The sequence below is a fragment of the Mercurialis annua genome, linkage group LG5 (assembly GCF_937616625.2).
Source record: "Mercurialis annua linkage group LG5, ddMerAnnu1.2, whole genome shotgun sequence".
NCBI classification, from domain to species: domain Eukaryota; kingdom Viridiplantae; phylum Streptophyta; class Magnoliopsida; order Malpighiales; family Euphorbiaceae; genus Mercurialis; species Mercurialis annua.
The window spans coordinates 3,265,574-3,277,613 of NC_065574.1; the positions used below are offsets into that span (position 1 = coordinate 3,265,574).

Here is a 12,040-nt window from a genome sequence, read left to right on the forward strand (position 1 = left end):
TAAAATAAACTAAAAAAATAAAAATTTAACTGAGACTAGATAATGATATGTTAGTTTTGGGAAAGAAGACAAACAAAGATGTTGAATTATTGCCACTTTACAATGTTGAAATTGTGTTGATTTTCGGTTAATATTTTGTTAATTTTAATATTGGTGAAAAAGACAATAATGATATTGAATTATTAAAATGTTACAATGTTGATCTTGTGTTGATATTATGTTGATGTTATGTTGATATCAACATATGTAATAAACTAACTGATTTAAATTTTTCAATCTTTTTTTATACTAATTTTTATTTTTTCAACATTTTTCAATTTAATTTCAATTTTTTATTTTATGTTCACATATAATGTGTTATTTTTCGTTAATGATAAAATCAATTAAATATCAACATAATATTAATGCAATATCAACATAAGATCGACATTGTAACACTATAATAATTTAACATCATTATTTTCTTTTTCACCAATGCTAAAATCAACAAAATATCAACCGAAAATTAACACAATGTCAACACTATATCATTACAATAATTCAACTTCATTATTTGTCTTCTTCCATGATGCTACCATATCATTATCTAGTCTCAATTTAATTTAATTTAATTTTTTAGTTTATTCCACAGACAATATTATTTTATTTGCCAATGTTAACAAAAAAAATCAGTTGATATCAACATAAAATCAACATAAAATCAACAACACTGTGATATTACAATAATTCAGCAATCAATCATCATCAACAAATCGTTCTGCAGAATTTAAAAAAAAACACAGAAACACAAAAAAAATGCAGAAATAACATAATTTTATTCCATAAAATCACAAAATTATTCTAAATAACATAAAATGAGTATTAGATTCTTTAAAGATACTCTTTTATACATGTTTAATGGTGAAAAAACAGTAAAAAATTAGCAAATTACAGATCTGAAAATGAAAAAAAAGAACAAAAAAATTCAGATCTGAAATCAAAACGATAAAAAAAAGATGACGGCGAGACGAAGACGGAACGGCGGAGGCGGAACGGCGGAGATGGAACGGCGGAAGTGGAACAATGGAAGAGAAACGATGGAAATGGAACGGCGGAGGCGGAAGGTGAGCTGAGAGAAAGAAATGAGAGAAAAATTTGAGGAGAGAGAAAATTATTTGGTTTATGAGGGTTTGACTTGGAGTAGTATATATTAGTCCGTATAAAAGTAATAATCTCCAGCATGGATGGTAGTTATCATATTGAAAACTCTTACCCGTATAAAAGTAATATTTTTGTAAATGTTAGATGTTTATGTAAAAAGCCCTTAAATGATCAAGAGAGCATTAAATCAGTATTTTAAAAATCAAATTGATGATAAATTAATGTAATCACTGATTTACGATTTAACTAATTTAATTATCAATTTTAAAAATGTCAATATATTTATATAATGATGTTAATAGATATATTTATTAAAATAAATAAATAATTATATTTAAATGTATATAAATAATTTTAATTAACAAATGGATAAAGAAATTTATTAAACAATCACATTCTAATTAGTAAGTAGAGAATTAGACAAATTTTATAGTTTAATCGGTTTAGTAGTTTCTAAATTTTGTAATTTTTATTAGTTTGTAAAGGTTGATTGTATCTTCGATTCTTAAGAAAAAACATAATCACATTGACCTTCGATTATAGTCAAACCGATTGAACCGACCAATTTGACTCGATTCTTTAAGCACTTTATTAAGCAATACACCAAAAAGTATATAAAAAAAACAATATCAAAATTGCACTACTAGTTAGTGATTAATTACTAATTTATGGTTATAATAATATAAACAAAAAGCTCTTTCTTAACACCAATAACAATAATCATTTTTCTTCTTCTTCACATGTGAAAATATTTTTAATGTAAAAATCCACACAAAACAAAGATAAAAATCCACATTATCCTATTGGATGATCATTAATTTATATTTATCATCATTAATAGTTTAATATTTTCTTTAAATAAATTAATTAGCTATTGTGTTCTCCACTATTGGAAATTAGAACCTGGAGTGTAAATAGCAAGATCAGGCCACCCATTTGTACTATTCCCCCACTCACCATTTTGCAAGAAACTCTCACCACCATCACCGCCTCCTCCTCCTCCACATTCATCGCCGCCGCCGCCGCCATTATCATTACCGCCTTTTACCTTCAAACCCGGGTTCCGACCCGGACTCTCACCCAAACCCGAATTCAAATCCTCTCCAAACCCACCCACTTGCACCATTTTTAAACCCGACCCATTTGCATTCAAACCCTCAAAAATGCCTCCGAACTGAGCATTTGATGACAACAATGAGCTAAAGCTCCCACCCATATCCAATATCTTCCTCTCCTGATCCGCTTCCAATCTATACATTCGGGTCGGATCATCCACATTCCCATTACTCAATGTCGCCGGTGCTGTACCCGAACCTGTAGTAACTGAAATACTTGACGTCGACGACGACGAAGCTGCCTCAGGCACCCGTCGACTGAGCCGGGCCGGATCAGAATTCGAATTCGAATCCGAGTTAGCTCGTTTTGAGCTTGAAGTACGTTTAGAATTTTTCCGGCTGCCACCGCCGACTGGTATGTTTCGTAAAGCGCCGCCTTTAGTCCAGTATCGGCGACAATTCTTGCAGTAATAACGAGGCTGTGAGAGATTATAGTTGTTGTAGTAACAGAATTTTGTGTTGCCCGAATCACAACGCGGACATTTTAACTGTTCTTGCTCTGGAAATTGTTGTTTCATCGGGTCGAATGCCATTGATGGATCTTGCATGCTTTTCTTGATTAGGGTTTGTAAAATTTAAAGATATGAGAAAATTTGAAGTTTTTCAGGTGAAGTTTGACATTTGAGCTGGGATTTTCGAGTTCGTGATGAAGCTGATAAAAAGATTGAAAATTTTAACGATTTGATTAACTGGGTTTGATGTCAAATTTGATTTTGACGAGTAAAATATTTGAACTTTTTGAGTGAAAACCGTCGCAAAATGGTAACAAATCGTCGCGAAATGACAAAAACATAGAACAGAATAGACGACAAAATTGAAGCCTCTGTTTTTCGTTTTTAAATTACTGCAGAACTATACATAAGTTCTTAATTTTTTTTTCTTCAAGAAACGTAAGAAAAGATCACGTTGTTCGTGAATTTAACTGAAAAATCAAAACCCATTAAAAATTAGAAAAATATGTCAAGTTCCCTCCTAATTTCTTGGAATTTTTTGCTTCATAACTTCAAGAAATTGAAGAGGAAACAGAAAGAATGAAAGATTTTCTTGAAACTTGAAGCAAAAGTTAAATCAAAAAGTGAAGCAAATCTTGATTCTAAGCTGAAAGTAAATAAAAAGCAGTGAAGAAGATCAAGAAAAAGAGAGATTTTCAGAAGAAAAATTGAAGAACAAGAAAGAGAGAATCTATGAATTTTTGTGTTGACGCGTGAGAGTGACTACTCAAACAAAGAGTCATCAAAATAAATAGTAAAATAAGTAGACAATGACTAATCTTGTATTTAATTCATAATTAAACTCTCACTATACAATTAAAATAATTTTTTAAAATTTATTTAATGGTCAATAAACTTGTTTTTATTTGAGTGTTTTGGAGGATGGGAATATGTTTTATACTTGAAAATTTGGCATGCATCAAATGTCAATTGTAATGATGAAAGTGCTATTATTAAAGTACTAATTGTCCAACATTATTATTGAAGTACTAGTTTATCCAACATTCTCCTTTAAACCGAATTTACAATAATTTTATATGAGTGTTTTTTTTATTATATAGTCTAATTTTTTATAATCTCACTTCTTTCTAATAAAATTATCAATTTTTTTATTATCATGAATAAATATATTAAAACAAAATAAATAGAGTAAATGGACATTTCTATTATGACGGACAAAATAATTAAAAAATAAGATAAATGGAGGATTAAATATATTATCTTTATCATGTTAAAATTGTATAAGAGGTGCTTAAATTCATATACTAGAACTTCAAAAAGAATCATATAACTTGTAATTGGATGGCACACTATAGTCAAAAAAAAAACCGTAGATAATTTCTTTTGTTATAACACTTTAATCCAACTATCGTGGCTAGAATTAAAATTTAAATAGTCGGTTATTTCTTTATTGAAATTATACCTTTGACAAATTAATTTATTATTTCAAACTCATTTTATCTTTTTTCACGTGATAAAGGTAATAACAACTGAACACACGCGTAAAACTTTCATCCAAACAAGATCCATTAAATTAAATTCATTAAGCATAGAGATCTAACGAGTGTAAAACCTGGAAAATGACCGGATAGACAAAATAGTAAAAAGTACAAGGGTTTTAAAATGAATTTGGCCAATTTTATTTTAAAGAACAGAAAAACGATCACAACCACATAAAGAAATGCACATCTCATTCTCATTATAACACATTCAGAAATCGTATAATAATATTAGGAAGCAAAAATGGCCACATTCATATTCAATTCATAGAAAATAAATTAAATATTTTGTTGTTCGACAGGAATCAAAATGCCTACATTCATATCCTTCTTCATTTGTCTTATATGGCAGCGAATGTGGTAAACATAAAGTAAACTCCTACGTTTTATATATATTTTTCTGTTTTTTTTCATTATTGCACTATTAGTTTATAAATTTCCATAAATTTTCTTTATTTTCTATTTTCAAATAAAAATAATATGAAAAATTATTGTATATTAAAAAAAATATGAACTTTGGGACAGAATTAGTAGGAAATGAAGGTCAAATTACTCTAAAATCCCTCACATTTATTATAAGTCACCGTTTGGTACCTCTTCTTTGAAAATCAAACGATTTGATATATCAATTTTGATTTTATAAACTATATATAAGACCCTTCAGTTAATTTTGTTAATAATTTAAAATTTACTTTCAAACGATTTAATACCTCAATTTTAATTATATAAACGATTTGGTACCTCATTTTCAAGCGATTTGGTATCTCACATTTTATTCCGTTAATGATTTAATACCTATATTTAACAAAAGGGCTTTCTAGTTTACAAAATCAAAATTGAGGTACCAAATTGTTTAATTTTCAAATAAGTGTCGAATTGTGAATTATGACAAACGTGAGGGGTTTTAGAGTAATTTATTAAAAATGAAACAACTATTAAAAAAAGAGATATTTTCTTTAATCAAAATTTAAATAAAAGTTTCATTTCTTCAAAAGAAAAAGAATGTTTCATTATAAAAAAAAAAATCAATCAAACATAGTGATTTTTTTTTTCAAAAATGTTATCCAATTTCAAAGAAGTTAAAAACTGTTGTAAAACAAAAATGATGTAATGTGAAAAAAAAAATTGAGTGTAAAAAGGGAATGAAGTAGATTTTAAAAACTTAAAATAAGAAATTGGAAGGTCAACTTATTAAGAAGGAAAATAGAAAATAAAGCAAGTGTCTGAATGATTAGCATTTTAGCTGCGTTGCGTAGCCAAACATAATAATAATGAGTGACATAAAACACTTATGTATAAGGTGACAACAGTAAGGAGAACCGTCCATTAATTAATTAACTAAAATTGATAATGTTTAAAGTAAAATTAAATAATTGCTATTTATTGATTGTTTTGTTCAATAATATCATGTTTATTTTTCAATCTTATGTGATGAATTAAGCTTATGTTTGAACTTTTTAACAGCAGTATCTACGAGTCCTGCTTATTTTTAAAGTTCAATATGATAGTATTTTCTTTTATCAACTAAAATTTATTTTATCTTTTCAACTTGATATAAAAGATTAATTAAGGCTATTTTTATAGCTTGGAGAAAAAACACTACCATTTCAATTTTAAATTATCTAATAATTTTTCGCCACTTTAATTCTGATTTGTATAATTTTTTAATCATTTTCTGATATTTTATATGATAGTAAAATGAACTAGCATATTAAGGTATAGATTTTAAAAAAAAAAATTATTTGAATTTAATTTAATATATTGGGTGAAGTTAAGGAGATAAAATGAATCTCTATTGTTATTTTTATTCAATCTGTTACAATAGAGTTGTACACTTTAAGAAAAGTTTTTATTTCAAAACTCTTGTTCACTTTCAAAAGTAACAATTTTAAAATTCAATCTTTCTATTCTATTCCTATTTAAATTTCACTAATAAAGTAAATTAAAAGTAGACTCTGCATTAAATAAGCGTATAATAAGAAGAGTACAAAAAAATTATAAAATCCATAATAATAATTATATTTTTTTAACTGTGTGATAATAATAAAATTGACAACTTTATTAGAATGGAGAGAGTACTCTCTGGTCCATAATATTAGTCGAATTTGATAAATTTTTTGGTTCATAATATTTGACATATTAGAATATTAAAAGAGCATTAATTGCTATTTTTTTATATTTATCTCTATTAATTTATTAAAAAAAATACAATAAACAAATAAAAATAGTAGTTGTAAATGTAAATCAGTTTGGATGTATAATTAACTTAGTAAAAATGTTTATAAATTAAGATATATTAATTATTTTTTTAATTTTTTTTATTAAAATCAAATCCGATAAATATTATGAATCGGAAAAAGTATATCACAGCGTTCTAAATTCTGATAGACTTGTAAATTGGTTTGATTGATTTGTAGAAAGCATGATGAGCGAATAATCATTCAGTTTAATTGTCTAAACACCAACACTATAATTAAGCATGGACGGTGGTGATCATTATGTCAAAATCACTTAAAGGGGTGCAAATTCAAACCTGACTGAATAATCGGACCAAACCCAACAATACATTCGATTCTATTTAAAATTATTAAAAAATTAAATTTTGACCGGTTCTATAAATTTTACACGAACAAAACCAACCGACTCAATTTAATTTATATCTTTATAAAATAATTTGTTTAGTTAAAAATAAAATTTAAATTCGATTAACTAAAATTACATAAATATTATTAGATACAATAATAGAATGAAAGACTGCATAATAGAGAACGGTCATTTTTTGTCAGGAATCAAACCCTGCATATGTTGATGCCCTTAGAAAGAAATAAACATTCTAAAAATTTGTATGGTTCGCATATTTCCGTCCGTCTTAAGCTAACTTTGAACAATATTTTTTTACTTCAAATTCGGTTTGACTCTGAATCGTGTAAGACCTATTTTTATGGACCTGGGTTGCCATAATTGTATAAATTCTAATGTAGGTCGAAACAAATTGGCCTTAACCCATAAAAATATAATGTTGGTGTTTGAACTTACATTTGAAAAAATTAAAGTCTTCTGAGATCCGATGCGCCGCCTAAATCCGCTTCATAAACAAATTTAGAAAAAATTTATAACTATTGGCTACTACCCCATTGGTAAATAAATTTATTATTTAATATGATATCAAAGTTTTTGCGATCGAAAATTTTAAAATTCGCTCATTGTCGTCTTGATGTACATATTTTATACTTCAAATTCAACGAGCATATGCATGCGAAATGGGTTAAAAATCTAACAAATGATCCTTTTGGCGAGTTGGTTATTTTCAACACCTAAATTAGGGTTGTGCAAGAATCGGATTATTTCAATCAAATCAAACTAAATTAATCGAACCGAGTTGTTTTTTTGATAATTCATTTTGTCGAACCGGTTGCACACCCTACATAAAATCACTAATTAGGCGATGGGGCAATGAATGATCATGGTAGAACATAAAAGTGAGGGTGTGAGTAAATTTTTATTAAGTAGTAATCAGAAATTTAATTACTTATTAAACCCATAATCATAGCGGGTGACTTACAATGTAGACAAAGAAGAGATAAAATAAAATGTCATGTCTGTGTCTTGAAAGCGTGCAACATTGTTCAGATTAGCATGCTTTGCTGCCTCTTAATTTCATTTCCTTCCAATTTAGTTATCATGCCTCCTACTCAATAATTTACATCTATTTTCATCTATAAATCATTTCTCAATTTAAACTTAGAACATAATATAAACTAGTTAAGCCGAGTTGAATACCAATTATGTCAAAGATTAAGTTCTAATTTGAGCGTGTTACATAAATTCGAACTCAAATTTTAGCTCGAATGAGTTTAATTTTTTAAAATTAAGTTCGAATTTGAACTATATTTAACCTATTCGAGTTCGAGCTTGACTTGAATTGAATAAAGAATAAAAACAATTATTATATTTAATATTTTAAGTATTTTTTACTATAAAATAAAATTTTTAACCAATTAAATAATATACAGTTAAATTAAATGTATAGAAAATGTTATAGTCTTAAAAATTGAGATGAGTTGGTGCCGCTCGACGGTGTTAAAATAGTTTCTGATGTTGAATTCTAAAAACCAACTAGATATTAGTTTATTTGTGTAAGGGGCTCGTCTATGATAGATACTTCAACACAACTCAAATGAAAGTAGAGCAGCTCGAACTTGAATTCGACTCGTAATAGAATTCTAGTGGCTCGAGTTTGAGCTTGGCTCGAATTTTCAAATTAATTTTTTATTTATTCTTGAGTAACTCGTGAGTAGTCCAACTCATTTACACTTCTATAATAAACACTTCAACTTAGCTCAAATGAAACTAGAGTAGCTCGAGCTTGAATTCGACTCGTAATAGAATTCTAGTTAAAGCATCTAGTTTTATCAAAAATTCAATTTTCAAATGCCGATTTTTCCCAATTCTAGAATTGGTTCATGGAGAGGGTTTGATTAAATCTCGAGGAGAATCAGAAAAGGAAAATGCTATTATTCTTCACGAAGTTTCAACTTTGGGATTGACTTTAATAATCTTACTTCTAATATTCTCACCCTATTATTTTCAACCGTTAATTTATTCTTCTTCATGTTATACACCCCCTTACCAAAGCTTTTTTTTGTCAACCCTGGCCATGTCGGTTCATGTTTGTATACGGAAAAACGGAAAACTTAAGCACAAATACAGTAATATGGCATTATTATAAATTTTTCTATGTTAATAAAAATTCATATCCAAAACATTAAATTTCCGATACGTATTTGAAATGAAAACGTTGGTCGAATAAAGTGTCCGTGTTATCTGGCTAAGTGTAAAGCCTCTTTCACTTATTAGACCACCATAATAAAACCAAGCAAAGCATGTAAGTCCAAACATAGCCGATCACATGCATGTCTCTGGAATGCTTGAATTGTCCTTGGTAAATCAGTCGTCTTCAATTTTGTTAATATATTTTTATAATGCCCTACGTTACGCTTTTACAAAACAATTAGGACCAACGACATGAGAATTGAAAGGAAATATATTTGCTATGTTTCCACCAAGATTTAGACTTATTATAAATTGGTTATTAAACACCACCTTAATAAAAAATACTCCCTCCGTCCCATTTAAAAAGGGACATAACCCTTATGCATATAGATTAAGAAAATAATAATTATTTTTGGTTTTTTTTATTTCACCCCTATTAATTAGTATTGTCTTATAATTTGTGTGTAGAGTATTAGCTTTAATTATAACGCCTAATTACTTAAAAAAATCCCACCTTAAAATATTTTTAGTTTATACCCTGACCTAGGAAAAAGTTCATTTGTACCCTTTTTTTGATTTTTCATTTTCAACTGTACCCCAAATTTTTATTTTTTGACAATTTAATTAATTAAAGGATGAAATCATTAAAAATAATTAAATAGAAGGGTTATATCAGCTTTTTTTTATTTGAAAAAAATATAAATAAGTTAAAAAATGAGGATTATTTTAAGCCTTTTTCTAAATAAAAAAAGTTCAATTTAGTGCTTTAAGGTAGAGTTGAAAACGAAAAATCAAAAAAAGGGTACAAATGAACTTTTTCCTAGGTCATGGTATAAACAAAAAATATTATAAGGTGGGTTTTTTTAAAGTAATTAGACATAATTATAAAAAGAAAAAACAAGTGTATGAGAGAGAATTCCTTATAAAATGGCACAAAAGTCATGAATTGACCTTCTTAAGTGGGATAAAAAAAATTGAGATATGTCCCTTTTTAAACGGAATGGAGTGAGTAGTTAATTTGATAATAATCAAAAATAGTTTATTTTGCCTCATAAATTTGATATAAAAAGTCAAATAAGGCTAAAATAAAATCCCTTCAAATTTAAAATTGTGACTGGTTTTGTCTAGGAATGTAAACGAGTTGTGCTAATTGTGAGTTATTCGATATCGACTCGAGAAAGCTCGAGATTGGCTCAAAAAATCTGAGTCAAGCTCGAGTATCAATTACCGAGTCTCGTGAGGCTCACGAGCCTAAATGAGCTTGTTATTAAAATATAATTCTCTATCCGGTTCATAATATTTGTCGCATTTGACCATTTTACATAGATTAAGAAGGCAATAAATATATCTTGATTTATATGTATTTAAACTGAATTATCCATATTAATTACAATATTTTTATGCTTGACTAGTTTTTTCTAATCTTATTAAGGTATTTATTGTCAGGGATAAACTTGAAAAAATAACAATAAATGCTCTCTTAATATCCTAAAATGATAAATATTATGCACCAAAATAATTTTTCAAATGCGACAAATATTATAAACCGGAGGGGACAATACTTTTATTATAATTATCAGATTTTTATATTTTGAAATTTAGATGTGTATCATATTCATGGGTTAAATTGCATATTACCTAGTGAAAAATAACTAAAATGTAACAAATTTGATTAGTTTGTAATTTTATTAAATTCAAGTCGAGCTCGAGCTCGAATAATTCGAATATTGTTTGAGCTCAAGCTCAAGAATTTAAGCCTGTTCGCGCTCGAATTTGAACCTGTAAAATCAATTCGAACTCAACTTCGATCTTGGCCTAACTCGGGCTCTACTCGGCCCGTTTACACCCCTAGTTTTATGAGGAATTTGCACAAAATACTATGTTTTTAGATTTATTTGTTTTAAATACCTCAATTTTAAAAATTTATATTTTTACTCTCTTTTTGTAATGTTTTTATCTCTACCCCAATTAGAATTTTAACTTATTAGCATTTTTACTCCACTCATGTAAGACACATGTGCACTCTTATATTTTTTTTATCTTTTTTTCTCTTTTTTCTCTTCTCTCTCTTTCTTCTTCTTCTTCTTCTTCTTCTCCATTCCTTTCTCTGCAACTTTTTTTTACGTCTTTTTTTTTCATTTTAATAAAAATTCTTAACAAATTCTATCCAAAAATCCAAGATAAAGAAGAATACATTATGAAAAATTCGACCTAATTCGTCTCAAAAAATAACGAAGTTTTTTGTCATCGCCATCGCCATCATTGATATTTTTTTTTCTTTTCAGAATCTTCTTCTTCTTCTTCTTTTTTCTATATTGTTTTAATTATAGTATCGTCTTTGGTATTTTTTTTCAATTTGTTTTTGAAAAAACATTTTTTTTCTTCATAATGATGTTTTAACATGGGTTTCAAACGTTTTTAAATTAATTTTAGAAATTTTTGGAAACTGTTTTTTCGAAACTGTTTTATATTGTTTGAAACCTTTGTAAACGGTTTGAAACTGTTTTGTTGAAACTGTTATTTTTAAACTGTTTGAAAATGTTTTTTTAAAAATTATTTTAGACTGTTTGAAACCTTTGTAAACGGTTTAAACTGTTATTTTTGAGTCTGTTTTAAAGTGTTTTTAGAAACCGTTATAAACTTTTTGAAACCTTTGTAAACTGTTTTAAGCATTTTTAAATTGTTTGGAACTGTTTTTAGATAAAGGTTGCAAATTGTGTTTTATGAAACTGTTTGAAACCTTTATAAACTGTTTGAAACCATTGTAAACTGTTTGAAGCTATTTTTTTGGAAACTGTTTGATATGCTTATAAACTGTTTGAAATCATTGTATAATTTTTTTAAAATGATAATAAATATGTCTTTTAAAAATTGTATGAAACTGCATTTGAAACTGTGTTTGAAACAGTTAGAAACCGTTTTTAAATGAACAAATAAATAAAAAATTATTAGTTTTCTTTGTTTTTGGAGAAAGTTATGATCGTTGGATTTGAATTCCAAGTGAAATTTGAAGCGATTTGAT

The 12,040-nt window shown here is 27.4% G+C and overlaps 1 protein-coding gene across 1 annotated transcript; it reads right to left on the minus strand.

Annotated features, from left to right (window-relative positions):
• Window positions 1-1,787: 1,787 nt before the first annotated feature.
• On the minus strand, window positions 1,788-3,467 carry LOC126679925 (dof zinc finger protein DOF3.1-like). The gene has a single exon (XM_050374950.2). It carries the CDS (start codon window positions 2,801-2,803, stop codon window positions 2,027-2,029), a length of 777 nt encoding a protein of 258 aa, XP_050230907.1. The 5' UTR covers window positions 2,804-3,467; the 3' UTR covers window positions 1,788-2,026.
• Between the last annotated feature and the right edge of the window lie 8,573 nt (window positions 3,468-12,040).

Bases quoted from the DNA above. Each gene is read 5' to 3' on its own strand.
- LOC126679925 (XM_050374950.2), bottom strand. From the start codon at position 2,803: ATGCAAGATCCATCAATGGCATTCGACCCGATGAAACAACAATTTCCA.